At 40.2% G+C, this 25533-nt stretch overlaps 1 protein-coding gene across 3 annotated transcripts in view; it reads left to right on the top strand.

The window, feature by feature from the left end:
- LOC128734491 (uncharacterized) overlaps positions 1–25533 on the top strand; it is a 131871-nt gene that overhangs the window by 87982 nt on the left and 18356 nt on the right. For all 3 annotated transcript variants that reach the window (XM_053828718.1, XM_053828720.1, XM_053828719.1), the window contains exons 3-4: positions 24398–24519; positions 24595–24758. In XM_053828718.1, coding sequence (XP_053684693.1) covers positions 24398–24519; positions 24595–24758 — 286 coding nt within the window. The remainder of the gene's footprint in view (positions 1–24397; positions 24520–24594; positions 24759–25533) is intronic.

A 25533-nucleotide genomic window follows, 5' to 3' on the forward strand; every position in this document is an offset into this window, starting at 1 on the left:
GTATGGCTCCCGGCCATTATGGCAAACATACATTATGGCATTCGTCTATATGGCATTCGCACATATGGCAACCGTCCGTTTGGCTATCGTATTTATGGCTCTCGTCCGGTCACCGTCAGGGAGCGATAGTTCCGTCCACTGGTCTCGAAGCTGCAGGCAATGATGCAGCGGCAGCGGCTGAATAAGATGGTCAAGACGATTTTCCCGGCGAATCGCCGAGACCTATCTCACCCTTTTTTACGAGTAGGGAAATTTGTTTAGCACCTCAGAAGATACGGTACCATCAGACACCTGGGAAGACAACTCAGGTAGTGTGGGGTTAGGTATCCCGACCCCCCTAATGGGGCGCGAGGATCCCTACCCACTAAAACCCTACTCGAGTCCAGCCTCAATCCTCCCGGGCACCACCTTACCGGTATTACTTCAGGGAGGGGCTATTATGCTTAACGCACCCTCTTAGATAACTACCGGACGACTATGGTACTTAGGCTATTTATTCGCCGTTGATCAGCTATCCAGCGGTTTTGTAGCTCAAGTACAATCTCGGTAGCAGCCGCATTGACCGCTCCCCAGACATCCGAGCTGGAACACGTCCTTTGGACTAAGTTATCCGGAGTAGTGTTCTGTCCGCTCACCTCCATCATGTTGCTTCTCGCATTCCTCTACATCCACGCATTCGGGACACGCGGAGGACTCCGCATGCCCAAGCTTATGCAGATACTGTCTAAAACAACCATGCCCTGACAGAATCTGTGTCAGGTGGAAGTTAACTTCGCCGTGGCGCCTGTAAACCCACCTGGATGCTTCCGGGAAAAGTCGATGTGGAATCAGACCATGCCCGCTGCCATATGGTCATCGAGGCTGATCTTGTGGTACTCCGTATGCCTCTAGTTCCACGTTGGTTGAAGCACTCTGCGTCCTCGCTGATGATGATGCCAATAGTCGTGTGAAACTGTGCGATACGCACTCGCCACTCTCAAGCACATTAGACGATAGGTGCTTTCCAGCTTAGCTAAATAGCTTTTATTATCTAACGCCTCCGTTTTATGATGCGCTAGCTCCAATTTCCTGGACCGCATCCAATCTTCAACAATGCTTATAGAGTGGGCAGCCGTCAACTCAACCTCTCTGATAGATTCACCCCTACCGGGAACTTTAGCTTCAACACCTCATCATACATGACATTCCACAACACCGGGCCCAGTATGGAACCTTGTGGAACTCCTGCGGTAATTGCAACGCACTTCTGACCCTCCTCCGTGTTGTAGCATAGCACACGATTCTGGAAATAATTTTCCAGGATCCTGTACAGCGACACCGGCACTTGGACGTTCAGAAGCGAGTTGGCTATGGAGTCCCAGCTAGCGCTATTAACCTTCTGTCTGTACAAAAAAATACTTACGTTGTCTGTACATTGGGGTCAATTTGACCCCAAAATTCAAACTGCTATATCTCAGCGAAAAATAGACGGATTTCCAAATTTTTAGATGTTTCAGAAAGGTAATTCAATGGACTAAATGATAAAATTATGAATGTCCACTTGGCAAGGGGTACCTTTTACAAGGAGGGGTTTTAGTAAAGAAAAGTCGGAAAAATCGGATTTTTTCAGATTTGTGATGTTTATATCACCAAATCCTTACCATCTAGAACGATGCTTTCTTCTACAAAAATATACGCGAACACGAGATGTTCAAGTTACTTGTAACATTTTACAGGATTTGCTCGCTAGGTGGCGTTTATCTGGAAAAATCGATATTTTTTGGTAGTAAATTTTTTGGGTTCTACTAGTGTAAATCGTTCTTGTTCTCGCTAAAGTTGATTATATAGACAAGATACGAAGTGAATATAGTCCGGTGGGAGATAAAAACTTGGTGAACGGCTCAGAATTCACTCACCAGGTGGTGTACGTGTGCCATTTTATAAATATTGTTCGCAGTTAAACAAGTAGATGACATGCAAGTTTCTTGTCTTCAAGAAGGTTGGTCAGATCATTCTATGATAGACAATTTAGCACAGTATTTAATCACCAAGTGGCGCTAGTGTGCTTTTTGTTTTGATTTATTTATTGTTTATGAACATATTGTTTCGACAAGAGGTCGTCGCCTTCGACATTTATTCGCAAAATAAAACTAGTAACAATTATTCGCAATACTGGCTAAGTAATGTACCGATTCAGCCAGGATTTATGTTAAAACGATCCGCGAAAATTGAGCATAGTACCGGAAGAAAATGAATACATCACTAGCGTCGCCTGACGACTGAATTTTGTACCAAAATTTTCAGAATAGAGTGGTCTCGACTATTTGAACAATTACGCCGTAGACAAAAAAAATTATATCTAGTCTGTATTCTAACCTGCGGTAAACAATAAAAACAAATATAGCACCAATGCCACCTAGCGGTCAAATTCTGAACCACACTATAGGTTTTATTTGTCCCAAGATCATGTTTACTGCAAATCTTGTCTATCTGTTTAAAATTTTCCGAAAGCAAGAACGACTTAACAAGTAGAATTCATTAATTTAAAACAAAAAAAAGTTGATTATTCTCGCATTAACGCCACCTAGCGAGCAAATCCTGCAAAATGGCACACTTAACTTTGAAGATCTCGTGTACGCGCATATTTTTGTAGAAGGAATCATCGCTCTAGGTGGTAAGGATTTCGTGATATAAACGTCACAAATCTGAAAAAAACCCGATTTTTCCGACTTTTCTTTACTAAAACCCCTCCTTGTTAAAGGTCCCCACTGCTAAGTCGACATGCATAATTACCTTTCTGAAGTATCAAAAAAATCGGAAATCCGTCTATTTTTCGCTGAGAAATAGCAATTTGAATTTTGGGGTCAAATTGACCCCAATGTACAGACAACGGAAGTTTTTTAATAAAATTGTCGCAAAACGTAAGTTTTCGAAATTTTTTGATCAAATAACTTCTATAATAAAAGATCTCTGGGAGACACACCTAGTCACGAAAGAAGTAGATTGATTCATTGAAAAACAAAAAAGTTATAGCTTCTCAAAGTGGCCTGGGGTCAAATTGACCCCAGTGCACAGACAAAGGGTAAACGTATTTCTCACGTCGAATGTGACAACTGCGCAATATCGGATACCTGTCCTCTTGCGCTGAATTGCCACCTCGGTTGTCTTAGTGACAGACAAGATGGCATCCACTGTAGATTTGCCTTTTCGGAAGCTGAATTGGTTCCTTGACAGACCATTTGTATCCTCAGTGTACTGCACGAGTCTGTTAAGGTTAACCCTCTCCAGCACCTTGCCGGGACTATCGAGCAGACAGATCGGCCTATATGACGAGGGGACACCCGAAGCTTTTCCCGGCTTCGTCAATAGGACCAGGTTCTGTCGCTTCCATCTGTCCGGGAAGTGACCATCTTCCAAGCATCTACTCATTTTACTGCCCCGAATAATTCAGGAGCCTCTAGAATAGCCGCTATAATGGCCATATTCGGGATTCCGTCAGGCCCCGGTGCCTTGCTCACCTTTAGAGATTTAGCGATCTCAATGAGTTCCTCGTTCGTAACCGTCGCTGTCGCCCACGCTACTTTGGATGTTCGGCATGGAGGCCGACCATCCTACGCTGTGGTCTGAGATTCTGGTACCTCGGCGACTCAGCGGCCTGAGGCCAGAGCTTTGGCTCGTGGCGCGGAAAGAGGCCCTCGATGATCCGCTCTAGCATCTCTGGCGATCGCTCTGCGGGCGCTATCACGCCCTTGGTTTTTGCCATTACGACCCTGTAGGCATCACCCCATGGGTTCGCATTGGCACTAGCACATAACCTTTCGAAGCAGGCTCGCACAACTAGTACCTTAAAAAAACCTTCACTGTGAGTGTAGCCATTGTCTACCCTCCAGTCTCCTATCAGACCAGGACTGTCGAATGTCACGTCGATGATAGACTCTGCACTATTCCTACTGAAGGTATTTATGGTGCCAACGTTGGCCAGGTCTGCGTTGAGCTTTGCCAGAGCCTCAAGCAGAATCCGACCCTTATGATTCGTGTGTCGACTTCCCCACTCTACCGCCCAAGCGTTAAAGTCGCCTGCCACAACCACCGGCCTTAGACCAGTCAGTACAACTGATAGTCGGTCTACCATCCGCGTAAACTGCTCAATAGTCCAACTCGGCGGAGCATAACAGCTGCATTAGAACACTCCACCCACTTTGGCAACCGCAAATCCCTCGTCTGCGGTTGACAGAACCTCTTGAACCGGAAACCTGCCTGTCTTTCATCAAATACGTTTTATTAGCATGTATATATGTACGTAATGCTGATTTTTAAGTGTTATGTACATATAGCTAGCTGGGCCCGACTTATCTCACCCTGGATGGCAACGACTGGCAGAGACTTCGTATTTTACTACCCCCATGAAGGAAGTGAGATTCGAGGTGAAGTTTATTTCACACACCAAGTTTTCCAAGAAGGTGCGGTTGCTGTGGCTGACAATCAGTGAGAAGGGGACGTCAATGCCGCTCTTCTTTCGCTCTGGAATGGTCGTGAACGGGGAAATTTATAGTACGAAGTGCCTGCCAGAAGTTGCGTCATCCATCATGAAATACCATAAGTGCGAAGACGCGGTGTTCTGGCCGGATCTGGCGTGGGTCCACTACGCGAAGCGATCGTTCGAGGAGAAGGAGCGGCTGGTACCCAAGTCGGCGAACCCGCTTAACGTCCCCCAGCCGCGTCCCATTGAGAATTTCTGGGCGAACCTGAAGCGTAAAATCTACTCCAACAACAATTTTGTCGCGAACTTAGGAAGAATTGATAAATAAAACGAAGAAAGAACTGACATGGTTTTGAATGCCTACACGCATGTTTCTGTCCGCAATGACGAATGTTCCGGTTAACTGCCAGAAGGCCAAAATCGGCAAAAATCGGCATATAACAATAGGTTAACCTTAAAACCTTAAAATTCCTTCTCTGGGTCGGTTAATGAAACAGGCTCAACGGCTTCAGAAATAGAATAGCATATTCATGAATAGCACACTCGTTGATAAACATTAGACCGAGTTTAATTTCAGCTATTCACGACCGAATTCACCTGCTTCATAGTCAGTAAAACGTACCATCAGATACAGATGGGAGTTTACGTAGCGATTAGTGTTCATGATTTTGCAACTCTAGGATATGGTTAGTCATTGAATGGCAAGTTTAAGTATTCTTTTTGTACGAAAAGCTATATCTGATCAACATGAATTTATGAAACACATCTGCGGACACTGACAGCGGTGTTGCACCGCAAGTCGGAGCGCAGCGATGCATATCAAGAGACACCGTGCCATTCGGTATTATCAAAACATCCTTTATCATGCATATCTTGATCACCAACTACCGTGCAGCTCCAAGTGATACTCATACCAACACTGATGGACGCTCTCTGCACTAATCTTTTGAATTTCGAATACTATTGTGGAAACTTTTCCAAGATGGTGCGTCCGACAATCATTTCAGTTGTTAAGCTCATACCTATCAAGTCGAAAACCACGCGCGCAGCTCAAGTTCTTTCCACCTTTTCACACCACTCTCAAACAAATCGAGTGTACCACAAGGTAGCAATATGAGCTCATTGTGTTTCTTGGCGTACTTTAACAACGTGAACTTACTTGTGGGTGTCCAAAAAAGCAAAGCCTTGGGCTTAAACGTCTTTTCTAAGGTTTGACCCTTCTTTACCGACAGACTTCACAACCGGCTATTAGAGTACAGAACAGTTACGGGGCTAGTGCAACAATCTGACTGACTCTATCTAGCAGCACCGCCTAGTCGATATTCGAACATACGACGACTGACCTGTTCGACTAGCATTGTACCTCGAAACCAACTGAGTAGTTACTTGTAGGTATCCAGTTGTTCCATATTCCGAAGATTATCGTAATTAGCAAAAGCTGCTGGAACGAATGTCTCAAAAACTGACTCATCGTTATTATTAGAAAGTATTGGATTATGCCATTCCATTACACTACCAGCCCAATAACGGCTTTTGCACAATATTCATGGTTAAGGTTAAGACTCAAAAGTGTTAAACATGTCGACAACCTGGTCCTGGATGTCCTCGATGCTCGATGCTATGCTAATTTTAATCTAAATCATTCGGCTAGCCAACTCAGCCAAAAACCAAATCATCAACCTAGCAGCTCGGTTTTTATTTATAAAGCAGACAGATTATTTACGGGAAACTAGAGGTCATTAACTTTTCGTCGGAGAGCCCAATTTCGGAAGTAGTTTTTGGGCCTAAAGGCGGGGTTCTGTTTATAGAAATGTATTCACTGTATTCTTCTTGCGAACACAGCGAATATATTTTCATGAACAGAATTTTTGTTTCAAATAAAAAAACTGCTTTTGAAATTCGCAGAATCGATGACGACTAATTTCACCTTAAGGATTAATATTTAAATGCGTTACACTGCTTTAAGCTAGTAGTTGTTCACGATATAATTCAGTATGAACACTTTTTTTGCTAAATTTCATTATTACATCTTTACCAGTTATTGCACGTCAACTCCTGGATCTCTAAATATTTTTTTCCGAAAACTTGATTAGCTATCCCACCAGATCGCCCAAATAGTTTCTCGATTGGAATGCAAAATTATTGTCAACTATAACCCCTAGATAAACAAATATATAACTTGAAATGCCCGTCAGAATATAGATTGATTGCTCATTACTTTAGGAATTCCTCAACGCTGGTTTCTTACAAACTTGGATTGACAGATTTTTATGAAATGGAAATACCAAACACTCTACGTAAGCTCCTGAAATCGAACTATTTGTTTGCGAATTGCGTTGCAAGCAGCCATATAGTTACAATCACACCCAGTCCTTATTATGTGCCGTCCAACCCTATGAGGCGAACTGTTTTAGTATGACCCAAACCCACCTTGAAATTGGGAATCCGCGCCAAACCAAACTTTGCTGTATTCTTCTGTTTAACCTACCGTATCATTTCATGCCGTTCAATGTCCGACATCTTCAAAAACATCAAAACATTCAATTTCGAATCTGACAGCGTAATTCCTACTGGATGATTTTGTTTTTCTTTTCAAGAGTCACTTCCAAGTCCTCCTCAAGTATTCGTTTGACTTGATGACCGTACATGAGGCGCCGTTTAGTTTATAAATATGCACATTCATCTTAACTCGGTAGCAGCTGTAAACACAAGTTCGGTGAACGTTACTTGCAATTTTATGAAACAACTTGGGTCGAAGTTTGCATTGCGAAATAAACCGGCGGATCGGATTTTTTTCAACCAGCAAATATACTAATGATAGAGTCGTATATCCTCATCGAACTTAAATACAACTTTTATTCTCCAATGATTAACAGGTTAATCAACGGCTCAAGTAGCATGATCCGTAACAGCTCTCCAACTATTTAGTCCACGAAAGCCTTCAGCTAATCGCTTAGAATAACTAGAACCACATAACAATTGAACAGGCTCATTCTAACAAAAGCGCCACACATTGCCACGGCTATTAAAGAGTGATTAGCCTGGTTTTCGGGTCGTAAACTCATATCAACCGCACATTAACAATGACAGCAGCATGACAGACCTAACCGACATGCTGGGCAGGCTGACGTTGACAATCACACCGTCGTCGTCGTCCTCGTCGGTCGTCATCGTCACCCGGGGAACGGCACGGGCAAAGAACCATCGGGTGGCGATGAGTGACGGAGGAGGTTATCATAATTTACGATTGCACTTCTGCAACTCTCGAAACACTCGAACTGCATTAGGTAATGGTGGAGAAGTGCAAACTACAATTGAGCAGAAAAAAAACCTTCACAATGCAACTTGTGCCAAATGTAGGTACCTACAATCTCCTCACCTTGGGATGTCGCGTTGTTTTACATCGGTAAATTCATTTTCTGTTGTTGTTTTTTTCTGTTACCGCCAGTATAGACTTAAGACGGGCGAGTCATCGATGCTGATGGGTGCAGTTAACTTTGTGCTAACGATGGTATTGTTCCTGTTGCGAGGCAGTCCTCCAACGCAGAAAGATTGCAAGAATCTCATTTTTCTTCTTTCGGGTTGAGCTCGAACTAAGTGATGCTGTGAGCAATTACTGGATTAAATCCGCTAATGGCTTCCTGAATTGACTACATTCTCTTTACCTTCAGAACTATCAATGTTCCTAAAAATGTCTCGAATGTCGATGAACGGTTCATTTAATGTAAAATGCCATCTGGTTAGTGCAGGAAGCGATTAAAGTACCATACCCGTCAACATAATTTCAGGCCTCTGTGCCATAATTATCGCTCCTCAGATGTGCCCCTTTTTGCGAATCGCTGAGTCGGTTGCAAGTTCCGGAAACTTTGCAACATTGTAATCCTCACCTTCTGTGACTGTTGAGGACAATTTAAACTCTGATCTTGTTTCAACTGAACGGCAGTCGAACGGCATCTCAGTGGTAGTTTTAATTGGCAGGATCGTGAACAAAATAACCTGAACTCGACACAATCCGTTGTTGAAATGCATCATTAATCATCTTTTCTTCGTTCAACAAAACGAAAAACTTACACTGAACTCATGTTTTAACAAATATAAATGACTGCTTCCGAATCCTTACCATCAAAATACTTTTTTTGGGTAGTCAAGTACCGGACAAACATTCTTTAGACATTCCATTCCAATACCGAAATCACTGATCATGCTATCAAAGCAATAGTACCTATCAGGAGGGAAAAATCAGGTCTTGCGAAACCTACCACAGCCGCCGCAGTTACCTACTCTCGGTCAATTAAATTAGATGATGTTTTCTATCATTTCATTCCAGACAATTGAGTGAAGTGTGATTAGCTTGCGTGAAGCAAATCAATTTTTTTCCGCTTGGTCAAAATTATGATTGCCTGACTTTAATCACTCTCCCTCCTGGCTGGCTTCAGCTTCAGCACAGAAGGGATTGATATCTAGGAATTATCAAGATCACTGTGCGCGCCATGTTGCCGGATGTACCAACCAACCAATCGGCCTGGTTGGTTGGCCGGTGAACGCAATTGACTGTGCATGATCTCAACTTTGTTTGAAATTCTGTTTCTGTTCGGTTCAGTTCAATTTGAGACACGCTACTCGGTGTGGTGCCTGCTGATGATGCAATCGAGCAAGCATCCTCAAGAAATTATAATTAAGTACATGGAATTTGAGACCGAGAGAGAGAGAGAGAGAGAGCAAACAACACTAGAAATCCGTACCGGATAGCGTCCTGATACGATGGTACGATCAGCGTTTTACTTTGTCATTGTTTTAAGAAGGTTTCTAACGGGATTGTCACTTATTTAGCTACTTCAGTGCTGCATTGTTCTGCTAAATCACTGCGAAGTGATTATATTTCATTTGCAGCAAGTTTCATTGCGAACCAAACAGACTAATTAACTCTTTTTTATTTTCTTCTCTTTACAGGTAAGTCATCCATCTTCTTATTTAGGAGCAATTAGACGAAACGATGATGTCAGTTCGTAGAGAAACTTGAGGTTTGAAACTATTACTTGGGAATGAACTTGCTTGTCTGCTTCAGGCCAAGCAGAATTTGTGTTTTAATTAGTAAATTTATTACGCCGCTACACACATTAGGGGTACTATGATGAGCAACAAATTTTTATCTTATTTATATTGCATGAAGATGCCAAAAACAGTTGCGAAAAATTTTTCATATCCTAGATCGGCGGATGAGTCAAACTGCATACGATGATGCTTTGGAATGATACGGCAAAAATCACAGGATGAAATTACATAGTTGGAATAGTGGGGGTTATAAAAAGTTGTTTTTACAGCCATAACGATAAAACTGTTCAGCTGACACGACAGGTGTATCAAACATGTTTATTCTATGTGTGAAATCTAACAAACGATAAATCCAGATGCAGCTGGTTGATGGAAGGTCTGTATTCTAAGATGACGTTACTTTTGCTTTCGTGATGGTTAGAAAGTGCATGGTGAATAATCATTCTGTTTCGAACCAAATCGGGATATGGTTATTTAGCTAATTCTGTTTTCTACTACTCCTTTGAACAAAAACCTGTTCTAATCCACCTAATGGTAAAAGGTACCTTTGCTGTTCAACCCTGTTTATCCTTGGAAGCTCCTTTGAGACTTAATTTGACTGTTAACAATATATGTACATAGAAGTTCCCTATGTTGGTCGGTTCATATAACTTCTGCTGACCTGACAGAAACTTAGATATTGAATAAATTGTACGGGATATTTTATTCGTATTCGTATTTAAGTTTATCGCATCTTTATCTAGAGTGGATATTAAGGTTCTGTGTTAGTTTAAGATATATGATGTTAAGATATATGATCTATTATGGGACCATTTGTGTTTCGGCCATTCGTAGGTAATCCATCCATGTTGGATAACCGATTTTGGTTTGGACCATAGATTTAAGACCATCATTTAATTTTCTACCATCCATTTTGACCCGTCCAATTTGAACCATACATATTCGTTATTCTTCATCATTATCAACCATTTTAACCATTAGCTTTAATTTTGAACCATCAACTTTTTTGGTCCATCTATTTTGGGCCATCCATTTTTGGTAATTTTATTTGAGCCATACGTTTTGGACCGTCCGCTTTAAACTAATAATTTTGGACCATCCATTTTCGACTATTCATTATGAACCATTCATTTTTAACCATCCGTTTTTAATCAATTCTTATTGGACCATTCATTTTGGATCATGTATTTTAAACTTACATTTTAGTCCTTTCGTTTAGAGCATCCAATTTGAACCATCTATATTTAACAAACTGTTTTGGACCACGTATATTGAACCATCAATTTTAAATCATGGCTTTTGAACAATGAATTTTGGATCATACATTTTAGCCCTTCCATGTGGAACCATTCTTTTTCGACGGTTCATTGTAGACCAGCCATTCTGAATCATCTATTTTGGATCATCCTATTTGAACTATCCAACTGAATGGCTTTATTCAGTTTGGACCACACATTTTCATTTTCCTTCACCATTATCAACCATTTTAAACCATCATCAGCGTCCATATTGAACCATCAACTCTTATGATCCATCTATTTTGAGCCACCCTTTTCTGATAATTCGGTTTGGACCATACATTTTAAACTATCAATTTTCAACTACTCATTATGTACCATCCATTTTAGACCATCCCTTTTGGTATACCTATTTTGAACCATCCGTTTTTAGACCATCCTTATTGGACCATTTTTTTGGACATACAGTCGATATTTGTATAACGCGGGTAATTGGGACCGCGTTATATGAAGCGCGTTATACAAGTACACATAGCATATGGAAATTGAGTTAATTGGGGCTATACCCGAATTTTACAAAATTTTGAATCAACACGACCATGGTTCCTTTGGGAAAGATGTCAAGTATATATTTTTCCATCATACAGGTGCTTGGTGAGACAGAAAAAATTCCCTCTTGGTCTTCCAGAGCTTCCGGAACATCCGCTAAATTTTCATTTCTGTGAAGTCTTCTCATAGCTTCAAAATTCTTTTTAAAATCCCTATGGCTTATTATTTGGCGTAATATAAGTAAAGTAAACAATCCGTGCTATTGAGAAGCCATCCGGATCCAGACCAAATCCGGAACATCCGTAAAAGTGGTCATCAAGCGAAAATTGTTCTTTGAGTTCGAAATTATGTTCATTCAACCTCGAATTGAACAATGTGAAATAGGAATATAAATTCAGCGGTTTGTGACTCAACCTAGCCACTATAAAATGCACCGAAAGATCCGACATTAAATGATTAAAATTGATGATCAAGGGCATCGAACTGCTTATCGCGTTGACGAAGGCAACAATGTTTTCGTAGTCTGTTCGCTCTTACAAGAAGCTCCATTCTGAATTGTCCAGGAAAAGGTGAAAACAAAAGCAATAATACTTTTCTCTCACTTTTTCTCAGGCAAAACCCATAAAAATATTAGATCCCTTCAACACGGATTACGGAATGGTCATGGCTAACTACGATGGATAGATTTCTGTTAAAATTTTTCCAAAAGAGCGCAATACCTGGTAAAGAGCTTATACAAAAGTTGATATATTTGCTATTAGATTTGTAAGTATAGTAAATGTTACCGGTAGTTCAGTTTACTATACCACATCTATCAAATTACACTAGCGAAATTGGTAATTTCAACAAACTTGCGAAATAACTTCGTTTATTTGTCAGCGAACATTTGCAGTATTTGCATCATTTCTGTTTCTGAATCCGAAATGTTTTATTTCAAAACTTTTTCAAATTGTAGCGCAGACTTCAACATGAATTTTCACTTATTGTACACGGCAAATCCTAATTTTCCAGTGAACGTTTTAGCGGCCATGTCGAGTCGTGAGCGGCCTATTTAGTTGAGGATTGCTGATATTCCATTTCATTTTGAACTGTTACAAATTAAAAACATTTGCATTTCCAGTGACCAATTTTAGGTAAGGTTTGAATTTTCTCCCGGTGAACCATCCAATGGCCAAATTGAGTCACAAATAGTCGAAATATACTTCTAGTAGACTAGACTATAGTCAAATTACACTTAAAATATTCACGATATATTCTGAATTTTCCGGAGGACCACCTTACGGCTTCCTAAGGTCACTTATTAATTACTTTTTTTTACCAATTACCCGACCTTAGTTACTTCAAAAATATTTTTCCAATTTTAACCAACTTTACCAATACGAAAATTTCAACGGATATTCCGGAACCTCCAGCTGGCCAACCCGTAACTTTGTGGTTTCCGTATATCACTTAGAGAGTCAACTGCTATATGCTCTACAACTTCTTAAAAGACACCATGGTCGTATCTGTTCAAAATCGCTCAAAATTCGAGTTTAGCCCCAATTAACTCAATATCCATTTGCTACGTGTATTTGTTATACGCGGAAAATCGCGTTATAGAAATATCGTGGAACCCGCGCTATAGAAATCCGCGTTCTACAAATCCGCGTTATACAAATCTCTACTGTACATTTTATTCCTTCCTTATTGAACCATCTATTTTGAACCTCAAATTTTAATTAAACTGTTCTGGATCATTCGTTTTGGTCCATTTTGGACCACCCGGTTTGGAAAATCCGGTTTAGACCACACATGTTGAATCATCGATTTTGGATCAAGCATTTTAACCCTTCCATGCAAATGTTATTTTAGGGCGGTTTTGGTGTAATTTTTCATTATACGGCAAATACGATATCAACAGGAGGATATTACTTGTTGAAAATTTGAAGCAGCGTTTTACATCACTCACATATCTGTTTTGAAAATACGGTGAAAAGAATTTACAAAATATATTTCGCTTCTCCATAATGTAATCAAACCCCGTCAAGCGCCTAGCGGGGTAAAAGAGCGATTAACGGACGAGACAAAAGTGCGATTCATGGACGAGGCAAAAATGTACAGCTTATTATATACTACTTTAGGCACTATATTACAGATACTAGAAATGGAAGACTTGCAGAAGACTGTGTGCTCTACAGATGTTGGCCGAAGGAAAACAATGTTTTTCCGCTGAAGAAACATAAAACGAACGTTTGGAAAAGTTTCGATCTGACGGAGGCTGCAACACACCAGCGCAAAATAGGAAAGGTGCAAATTGAGAATATTCCTTATCAAAACATACCGCAAATTAAAAATAACATGGTTTTGTTAGCTACTAAATGTGCTAATTTCATGGAATCGAGCTTCGCACTTTTGCCCCGCAATATTCGCACTTTTGCCCCGTTGGTGGGGTAAAAGTACGAATCGGCACTTGATCAGAAAAATGAAGAATTTATTTTGCTTAACACTATTATTCCAGTAGTTTGAGTAAAACTTAATTTTAACCAAAAACTTAAATCTTAATTTCTTTTGAATTTCGATACAGTAATACCTGACCTCAATATAAAGTAACTTTATTTTTATTTTCGCTTTGTTATGTCGAAATTTCGTTATATCATAGACAAACAGACATAACTTTTGGAACCCGCCTGAGCACCAGCACCATCTATGATGGACGTTCCCAAATATTGACTCACAACAGGAATATTCCTCGAACAACCGAGTATTTTTCATGGAGCGTTCCCCTCCTTCCGACTTCCGTAAAAAGCGCCACTTTGACCGAATATAAAGACCTAGGGGTTTCCAGTAAGGCGTATAAGTGCGTATTAATCAGAGATTACTTTTGTAATCATTTACGAATTAATTAGGTAATCAATGGTAATCAGTAGAGTAATCAATGATAATCTTAAGTAATCATTGTAATCATGATTAATTTATAGTAATCACAAGAGAATCAGAGGTAATCAGTAAAGTAATCAAAAGTAACTTTTTTCGAAGTTGCGTAGTAATCATTGCTGTTGGAAACCCCTTGATAAAGACAGATTCCCAACAAACAATCAGCTTGAAATGACCGTTACAACGTGCGACGAATGGGAGAGTGAATGCAGTGTCTGTTTGTCTGTGGTTATATCGCAGCAAAAACGAAATTTGTTTATATTTAAATTCAAACTGTTAACTGCCAAATTTTATATTGATTGAACTTATGGTTTGAAAGATACACTAGAATCACTTTTTACGTCTATTCGTTTTACGTAATTTCGTTTTACATTCCCTTTTTTGCGTCCGAAATTCGAATTAGCGTCCTATTTTTTTACGTTGAAAATCTGAACTAACGTCCTCTCGTTTTGCGTCCAAAATTTGAACTAACGTCCTCTCGTTTTACATCCAAAATTTGAATTGACGTCCTCTTTTTTACGACCGATTTTTTTTATGTTCCCCCAATAGTGGACATAAAACGAGATTTGAGTGAACATCAAAAAATGTGAAAAAACGAAGATAGTGTAAAGATTTTGTTAATTATAATTTAAAAATCTTAACGGAATTATGGGCCCTATTCCGTAAGTCTCGTCGAGTGTCACTTTGCTCAACTAGTCCACTTTTGGTATTATGTAAGCCACACGCGCCACGATTTTGTCGAGTAACTGGACTGAGACGACCGCTAAACTGCTTGTGACTCAAATGTCAGCAAGTGGGGCCTGAGCTTGCTTTATTCTGGTTATTCTGCTGGTAGTTCTCTCCACACTTGGCAGTGACTAATTACCTAATTGACCAATCCTTTTCAAACTTTCAGACAATAAAATATAACCCATTAGTAAGCTTTTGGCATATTTGTTTCATTCAACTTCAATACCATAACCGTATGCTCGCCCCTTACGCTTAACTCCACTCAAAAAGTTTTCTGCAACCTAGCTGCAGCTTCATCTGTACGGAAATCCACTTTTTCTTCATGTCTTCCCCAAACTTGACCTTCTTGGGATGCTTCCGTAGTGCCTGCCTCATAATAACCTAGTATTTTTCGATGGCCCTTAGTCCCGGTGCGTTGGATGCGTTCATGTCCTTTCGTACGAAAGAGACTCCATTGGCTTCGTACCACTCCAATACATCCTTTGAATATTGGCACGAAGGTAGATCCGGCCAGAAGATCGTAGGGCCCTCGTGTTGCTTCGACAGAGAAGACAGATGCTTCTGTAAACACTCCTTGAGGTAGATCTGCCCGTTTACAGTCCCGGTAGTCACGAACGGCGCACTCTGTTTTGGCCAAATCATGTATTTCTTGGCAAACCATGTAAGTTTCTGCATCCTTACTTCCTCCGGAACATCAAACTTGTGCTGAGCGGTGAAGTACAGTAGCGCCGCAAGCTGCCGGAAGTCCGCCTCGATGAGAGAGTTGAGGATTTTCCAGGTGCTGGCGCAAAATAAATTTGCGACGTTGCTTTTCGGATGACGCCATTTTTTCCAATTTTCAAGAAACTGATCGCGATAAAAATAGAGTGTAAATAATGCACCCTAAACTACTTGTACTCAAATTCAAGAGAAAATACCCAGAGGGTAATTTTCTACAGCGTTTCTTCCGTGGTGCAATTTGATGTGGGACACCCTTTATTTATCATCATATCACTAGTGTTGCAAAGCCCGCACTCGTGTGGTCTAATTTTCTCACATACGCTTTCTCATTCTAACGGCCGCGGGCATGAGCATGAGCATCGGATTCTAACTCTTATATTTTTATGCGATGCGATGAGTTTTTGCGGGTGTGGGTATTTAGCTATCAGCCACGGCTGTGTCTCTGGCTCGTCATCGCAATCCGAGCTGATACCGATCGCTTGCGAGGGTTCGCACTCTTACCCACGTGTGTAAGCGAAGGCGTAAGTTGAAGAAGTAAAGGAAAAGTAATACAAAACCTATGTCCATATATCCTAGGATGCCGTTGGCTGCTCACGAGTTATTGGCGTCGTGAGCGGGCTGTGCAGAAAGACGTGAAATTAAGAACAAATCTTCATTATTTTGAAATATCTTGTAATATTGTGATCGAGTTAGTTTTACTAAAAATGTAACGATAATGTGAAAAAATGATCTCAACTTATTCACCATCACCACTTCCTTTTCTTTATTGTTGATTTAATCAAGCAACCAATTTTTTGTAATAAATTTTATAAATTGTAATATAGGGCAGCCATCGCACTCTAGGCAACGAATATTCATCATATTTGTAGTCATATTACGTTTTACTTCTCTACAAGCAGTAGAACAAAAAAAAATCTTTATTTTTATTCATTTCAGTGCAAAAAAATGACTAATCCATAACCACCATTGCACTCGAACGACATTTAACCATTTACGAAAGTGTTGTGACATGCAATAAACCGAAGTGGCTGACATGCAGCAGCCGTCGGCGGTTCGTAATATTCTCCCCCGAAAGGACTACCTATAATTGTAGAGATAGTTTTCTCGCTTTGGCCGGGTCGGGTTGGTCAACCGAGCCGGCGCCGCCGCCGCCAGCCAGCATGTGCCTAGCTATCCGTATCACGAAAGTCATCATCAACAACAACAACAACGACAACAAGCACGGACGGATGGGGGATGATTACGAAGAAAGTGCACCTAATTAGTGCAGACCCAGCATATATGTAGTAGCATCGGCGGCGTGGTAAATCTCGCGCGGTAGTCGTGTAGACAGTTACACTCGTTCACGCGGGATCCCCCTCAACTGAAAACGGTACAAAAAGCCGGTCGACTAAAAAAAGCTGGTTGATAGTTAATTATAGCATATATGCCGTCGCGGTACAAGAGCTAGCTGGTGATGGTGACAACGAAGCCGTAAATAGTTTTGTAAATTGAAGACAACATGGTTCGAAGTGCGACAGGTAGAGATCGCGCATAATTTGATGTTTGTTTATGTGCATTAGTTACTTTCCGAGAAGAAAGAAATACACCTCCTTTGCGGGGCAATCGAAATGTGTGACGCCGGGCACGACGCCAGCGTAAATGACACCGCCGCCGCCGGCCGCCGTCGTCGTCGTCACTGCCGACGACAGCCGCCTGACGATGACAGATGATATAAGAGTGGTGAAAATTAGATGCAACGCAGCGCGAGCTGCGGGCTATATAAATAGCGCCTTATCGGAGGTGTTTTGTGCAATTTTTCATAATTATAAATCGTTTATAAATGTAATTTCTGCGGAACTGGGGAAATTGGCTGCGACTTAGCTGAATTTTATACCCCCGGCACGGGGCTAGAGATAGGGCCCCGCCGATGGAAAGCAATTTAGCACTAGGAGGGCGTGTATTGAGTAATCGGTCGACTAAATGAAGTTGAAAGTCGAGGCTGCAATAACTTTTCATCGCTGTACTGATCGTTGTTACAAGTAACCAAGTGAATTACTTCGAAAACTCAGCTTAAATTAATACGTGCAGCAAAACTAGCCTTTAAAGACGTCAATCATTAACTCTATTAAGCAATGTTCAAAGATACAACAACAACAAACAACAATCCGATGAATACATTCTACGGAATGCAGCGCAGCATGACGCGTCTTTCTGACAGCTAGCTTGTACAACTACAGGGATTCATGGGATTTGATAGCCATCCGGGAGTTACTGGGCAATTGGCTACGGTGCTCACAAATGAGCGCTTCATTATCACCAATTTAGTAAGCTGTTGTGTTTTCATAATTATCCAGCAGATGCGGACAGAACTTAATTGCTGCGCAAGATTAGCTCGACGGTATGACTTTGTACCTTCAAGGGCATTCTTGACGCCACACGGTGCAGTGGTTTACCGTAACGTGATGACTATAATCAATCATGATTATAGAAATAATATGTTTGTAAATCATTCTCGACATGATTGCTTTTATTCACTCCATGGCGACAATTCTGTACTAAGAGTCAATATTAAAAACTGGATAGCTCATCGCGCAAACAAATGCCGACAATCAAGCGATTCCATGAATGAGCAACTCTGTCTGATTCACCTTCCACTGTTAAATATTAATATCTTTTTCTCAAGCTAATAAGCGACGAGTAAGACGTGACGCTGTCCACAGTGATTTACGAAGTGCGAAATGGCCGATAAACATTGTAATGGACGGGTTCTGACTTAGCGTGCGAAACTATAAATTGCGAACTGCTGCACTGCCCTCAGTTTATCCCGATTCTATGATTTTACGATTAAAGCGGAACAACAACAAAAAAAAAACAATCTCACGCTAGAGCTTGTCGTGTCACGGTTGGCTGCTTTACTTTGTGGGACCGATGGAAAATTTCTGGATTTTCAATGGCCACGTGAATGACAGCGGACGCAAACGACATTATCCGACGGGAACCTTTGAACCGTTCCACGTTCTGCAGCACGCTACAAGTTCAAAGCTTGATTCATGTGAGCATTTTGAGTGTATATCTAACATTACTGGTAGGTTGTAAAATATGATGGAAAATAACTAGAAGCTATATAATACGATGTGAAATTGAAATCACTTTTCAAAGAAGTTGAATCAGTTTTTCTAAACTATTCCCAAGATATTGAAACATACTTTGCAAACAACCCGCTCTATTAACAATGTCGAACAAACATTAGAAGAAACTTTAAAAACCGGGCCGTTTCCAAAAATTAAGCATTTTTATATTTTTCCTTACTGACAGCATTCATTGATTTTTAGCTGACGTTTTCAGTTTATAGTGAAAGCACCGTTACTTTTAAAGTTATAAATTGGTAAGAGTTGTTCGTCACAAAGCAAAACGATTCAAACGGAATGTCGCTTCACGATAATGTTTCCTGAGAAGTTTTATTTTTGGACATATAAAGTGACCCATAAAACGGCCTTGGTCGTAAACATTTTCTGATGGTACATATGTTTCATCTCAACTAAGCCGTAACAATGAAACAGGCCTTTCCAAAAATCATCAAAACGGCTGTCCTCAGTTGATGTTTTAAATCCAAAGAAACAAACGAAACGGGAAAAATGATAATAACGGTACTCCAAAAAACACTATTTCACTCATGTCATCTCTTGACGCTACAGCTCATGAGCGATGAGCGATCAACGAAGCCATTATATTCTAATTCTCATGCATAAAGGTTGGTATGCGTTCGACAATAAGATTAAACTGTACCGCATCAATACCAGTGATGCGACGTCGAAGCGAACGATGAAAGTTAGGTTATTTTTTTCGATGCCTTGGGTGATCCACCTATTTAACTTACTTAATCATCCCACTTAAGTTGATTTGGCTTCCATTGGTCTAGGTTTTGAATTCTAGTGTGATTTAAACTGGGTTTTTTCCAAGATTTGGGAGGCGGAGTTGCTGCCGGAGGAATGCATGGAAACAAGGAGTTGTTTGTCCCATTTACAAAAAAAAAACGGGTGATCGGTTCAACTACCGACTCACCGATAGCATTACTGTTCGTAGGGAATTATCCGACGGGCTTCACAGGGACTCGCTCTGCTACGAACCAAATGTTTCCATTCGACAGATCTAGCAGAAATCGCATATGTATTGATTTCAAAGCAGCACATGATACAGTCGATCGGGACCAGCTATGGCAGATAATGCGCGAACACGGTTTTCTGGACAAACAGACGCTACAATGAATCGAGTAATGTGTTTCGTGCGAATTTCGGGAACACTCTATAGATGCGACGGGGATTGAGACAAGGCGACGGCTTATCCTGCATGCTTTTCGGCGTCATTTTTGAGAGGGTAATTCGACGAGTGTGCATGAAAACTAGAGGTATAATTTTCAGTAAAAGTGGCTAACTCCCAGTCTTCGCAGATGCTTTGTTATCATAGCTAGGAACCTTGCGACGGCAGAGGAAATCTACACTAGACTGAAAGCGGAGTCTAGGAGGATTGAGCCAAAAATAAATGCGTCGAAGATCAAATACATGATAGGAAAAAGCTCAAAGGAGACAAGCGCGCGCCTTCCACGGACGGTAACCGTTGACGACGACGATCTAGAAATGGTAGATGAGTTCGTGTGTTTTGAATCGCCGGTGACGACAGACAACAACACTAGTAAGGAGATGCAGCTGCGCATTCATCCGGGAGATCGGACCTACTTTGCTCTTCGCAAAACGCTGCGTGCAGGAAGCATACGCCGTCGTACGAAGTTGACAATGTACAAAACTCCCACTAGACTAGGTAGTTCATTATGAACTTGAAACTGTGACGCTGCCCACGGATGACATACGCCCCCTTGCCGCGTTCGAGCGGAAAATGCTGCGGACGGTATCTACCAAGCTGAAAGCGGAGGCTGTCAGAGGCGTATAAATCACGAGCTACAGGCACTACTTGGAGAGATTCCTATCTTACATCTGGCGAAAGCCGGTAGGCTACGGTGGGCCGGACACGTCGTAGGAATGCCAGACGACAGTGCGTCGAAATGGTTCTCTTCAACAACCCCACCGGCATTAATAACAGAGAGGCAGAACGTGTAAGGTGGTTCGACCTGGTCGAAAGTGATTTGCGAATTCTAAGACGCCTGGGAAATAGGTGACGAGTGACCCAAAATCGAATTAAATGGAGACGCGTCCTCAAAACAGCATCCTGGCTCTAAACTGCTGACGACGAAGAAGATTTTGTGTTGCCTGATGTGGCAGTTCAACCATGATTTCACATTATGATTACATGAATTTATACGTGGTATCGGAATCGGATTTCTTTCCGGGCAAGTACATTCCTATTGCGTGTATAATCCTCACACCGGAGACATATCTCTTTCCCTGGAAGCTATTTTCGCGATGCGCGAACGAACGGATGTCAGACTTGGCGAGATCTGGTGAATATAGTGGGCGTGGAAACAATTCAAATCATAGGTTGTTCAATTTTACCCTCGTTTTCGTCGACTTGTGGGTCGCTGCATTGTCTTGATGAAACAGAAGTTTTTGTAAAAGGCCTTTGAACCAAATTACCATGCGAGTCACAAAATGCAGAGGCCATGATCGTGGCAGCTAGGTTTTTGGATTCTTTGGCTAATCGACTGACTTTCACCCTCTGTTCTGCACTCGGTTGCGCTTTTTGCTATTCCGGTGAAGAATCTTGATTACAAGGTGCATTAATTGTCATGTAACAACGATAAAAAATCCTTTCAGTTCTATTTCGCCTAAATACCTTCAAGTATCACCCTGCAACATCAATACATAGTTATTTTTGCTCCTCTGCGAGCGAGCGCAGCTTCCCCTTGTTTGCTTTCAATGGGAAATTTTTTCATTAGGCAGAAATTTCATTAGGAATTCGTTGGTGTGGCGTTTAGTCACAGCATGTGTCAAATAAAGGACATTCCATCCTATTTTTCTCGATATATAAACTCGTAGAAGTCAATATTTCTGGATTCCGGTATAATAGTCGATCAGTTTTTACCAAATTAAGGACATTTTACCTGTCTCGGTGTAAATTGTTCAGCGATCGACAAAATTGACTGCTCAGCATGAAAGCAAATACAGTAATGTTCCGATTTTGTCAGCCCCATGTTGAATTTCGGGCTGACAAAATGGGGAAACTGACAAAATCAGGAAAAAAAAATTCGTAATTTTTTTCAAAGTTCAAGACTTAAGACTTCAACTTAAAATTAAATTTTAACCCTCAATTGATCAATCAAAAGCTCAATGAACCGGGCCCAGCACACTGGTCCAGAATCTTTTTGGGTGCACATTAGCTTTGAGCGGAAAAACGTGGTTTTAGGTTGATGGAACCTTTGGAAGACTTTCTTAAAATTAAAAGTTCTATCGTCCAGCGGAATTCAATTTTGATTAATCTCCCTAAAAGTGAAATAAAAAATTTATTTTTCTTTAGTTTCAATATAATACATTGATGTGTTCTGCAAAGTTTTACAGCATATTATTACAAGAAATTTTGCTGAAGACAGTAACCTATCTCTTCACCAAAGATAGAAAAAGCCTATTTCTCATAAATGAAAAATCGTTAAAATCAGTTTTTCCATTCTAGCTGTTTTCATAGTTGTTGTATGACTTTTTCATGTTTTACAAAGTTGTACAAATAGTAAAAATACACAACATTGCTGAATATAGTGTACCTCTAGCTTTGCTTGTTTAGGAACTATAGATCTTTTACTATAAAAATACCCTAATTTTGACCTCGAATTACTCGCAAGAAGGCATCATTTTATTCAAAAACTCTCCCCAGAGAATCAAAATAGTTTCAAGCAGACTGAAAAGTTTTATGAATTACAGTGGTAACCCGATTTTGTCACTCCCCGATTTTGTCACCACCGATTTTGTCACGTTTTTGACCCGATTTTGTCACCCCCGATTTTGTCACGTTTTTTACCCGATTTTGTCACGCTTTTGATTTATCAAAAGCTTAGTATGTCAAATGTGTTAAAACACTGTGAAAAGAACTGTGTTCAACAAGTTGATTATCGTGGAGTTTCCACAAAAGTTGTTTCTTATCTCCACAACTATAATAGCTAGAAGGTTACTTTCTTAGACAAAGTTCTTTATAATAATCTTCTCAAAAGTTTTGTAGAACATTGTTTTGCTCTATCTCTTAGTGCCTGAAAAATAAATTTTCTATCTTACTTTTAGGGGGGTTAATCAAAGAATCGTTCATACCATAAGAAAGAGCTTTTTACGCTGTGAAATTTCTCTGAACATAGTTAACCAGTATAATCAACCATTTCGGCGCAATTAAAAAACGCGTGTTTTCATACCTTTGGAAGTGCTGTGAAAAGGTGACAAATGTCTACAGAGAGGTAGAAGGAAGTGCGACATGTCCTAAAAGTGATCAGAATGAAGTATATGTAGTTCGTTCTAAGTTATCTGCAAAAAAATAAAAATTGAAAAAATACCCGATTTTGTCACTGCCCCGTTTTTGTCACCCCTAAATTCATCATGGGGGTGACAAAATCGGGTCATTACTGTATGTTTAAAAGCACAAAAGTTAAACAAAATTTAAAGGCTGACAAAATCGGGATAAAAAGCTGATAAAATCGGGGGTAGACAAAATGGGAAACTGAGAAAATCGGAACATTACTGTATAAAACGCATTTAGCGCATACAATTTTCTCCCTTGGTAGTATTTCTTTTATCTGTCAGCCTATGGGCATGGCTATTGAACTGTTGACAGTGTTTGTCTTTCTCATTTTTCTACACTTTAAAACAACTCATTCATAAATTGCTGTGCTGAATGATTGCTCCACTGAGTGAGTCGATTTTCATACTCTTGACTGATATTTTAGATGTCAAAGTTTTTTTGAACTGTCTGCTTTTAAATATCAGCCAAAACCTGGCTGAAGAAAATTACTTAAAACTTCGGAGCAATATTTACGTTTATTGTAATTTCGTTTCCGTTGTCGGCATTATTATCGAGAATGAATGAATGTAGAAAACAACACGAACATGAACGCAAGTGATTTGCTCGAATCGTTGGTTTCAGGTTGCCAATACTGAGTTCGGTTCATCTGTACTAGAAACAGCAAAGAATGAGTAATATATCACAGCAATTTAGGAGTGTTGTATAATTTGATTATGAGATTTCGAAGCACTGAAATTGATAGAAATGTTAAAATTTCAAATCAGAAATCAATATCAAAAGAAGTAGCTCTTTTTGTAGGAAAAACATCAATTTTATCCCAATGGAATTCAGAGCTATTCACAAGTAACATAGCCAGTTTTATTATGATTTTATTGCGATTCTTATGACCAATTTTGGTCATAAAAGCCATCATAAGTGTGTAAAAAAACCAAATTGTTGCTGGGTTGTCATTTACATCACTTAGCGTTCAAAGAAACAATATTAAAATATGTTTCTTTTGGCTAAAACTACTAGAAAGAGTTGCGTGCAATAAACAAATGTCATACTATCGAGACCGGATGAAAAATTGTTTCCTTTTATATTAAAAAATTGAATCCAGCCAAGCAACATTTGTAATTTCTAACGTGACCTGTCCTATGTGACATCAAAAAATAAATTCCTTCCTTGAAAATGTGTACATGTATGTCAGTCTTCAATAAAGTTGTCTTTTTCAAAAAGTAATTTTTGATTTTTTCTACAATTTTGTTAGGAAATGTTGATGCCCTTAACTTCAACTAATCGTATTTTATTTTTTCTTACCTATTCACAGATGGTACTTCCGGAAGATCAAAAGAATAGAGGCGGAGAAAAAATTACTACTGCCGGAGAACGAGCACGGGGCATTCTTGATCCGTGACTCCGAAAGCCGACACAATGACTACTCACTATCGGGTAAGTTCCTCATTATTTTATTTCGCAACAAACTGGTATCAAAACCCGTCTTTCTTTATCCTCCCCGTAAAACAGTGCGCGACGGCGACACCGTAAAACACTACAGAATCCGACAGCTAGACGAGGGTGGTTTCTTCATCGCCAGGCGGACCACTTTCCGCACCCTGCAGGAACTGGTCGAACACTACAGCAAGGACTCGGACGGTCTGTGCGTGAATCTCTGCAAACCCTGCGTTCAGGTAATTTGTTTTAACAAATTTTACGAATTAGGTTCGAAAAAAATGTGGTGCATCGCTTGGTGGCGACTTTTGACGGAATCTTTCGGAACTTTTTCATTGGCTGATCAAATCCAATCGAACCCAAATTAATCTAAAAGTGTCAAAAAGTGTCACTTCGGCAAAAACCTATCGAAAACGAATCATTTTCTTTCTCTCTTCCTTCATCTAGCGCTTTGTTTTGGCTGAGTTATGTCTCTCTCTTTTTTCCGATTGGTTGTTTTATTTGTTCAAACTCACTCACGCGATCACTTTCATCATCATCTCCAACCACTCACTAACCGGACTGGTTTTTTTTCTTTTTCTCTTACAATTCGCTTTCTTTCTCTCTTTTTCTATTTCTTCTCATTCTTGACGTGTTTGTGTGTTTTTGTGCTGTTGCATTCTGCTCTCATCTGTTGCCATGCAATCTTCATCATGAACCATCTTTAAAATAAATCGCCAAACCCGATCGATACTACTATCTACACACCTCATATGATTGACTGTGCACAATTGTACGCACTGCGTTAAAACATTCATTCAATCGCATCACATTTCACAGTCAAATCGTTACTATCAGATGTTTGAGGTAGGATTTCAATCATCACTGTTCCGAAAAGCAAGATGAGAGTTCGTGTAGTTTTACCCCCTTTTCCCTTAGTCCTTATTTTTTCAGTTTATGGAATTATTTTTAACTCCATTTTTAATGTATAGTTTGTGTTAGCCATTCAGTGTAGTAAATGATAATAGCTTATAA

The sequence above is a fragment of the Sabethes cyaneus genome, chromosome 2 (assembly GCF_943734655.1).
Source record: "Sabethes cyaneus chromosome 2, idSabCyanKW18_F2, whole genome shotgun sequence".
In the NCBI taxonomy this organism is placed as follows: Eukaryota; Metazoa; Arthropoda; class Insecta; order Diptera; family Culicidae; genus Sabethes; species Sabethes cyaneus.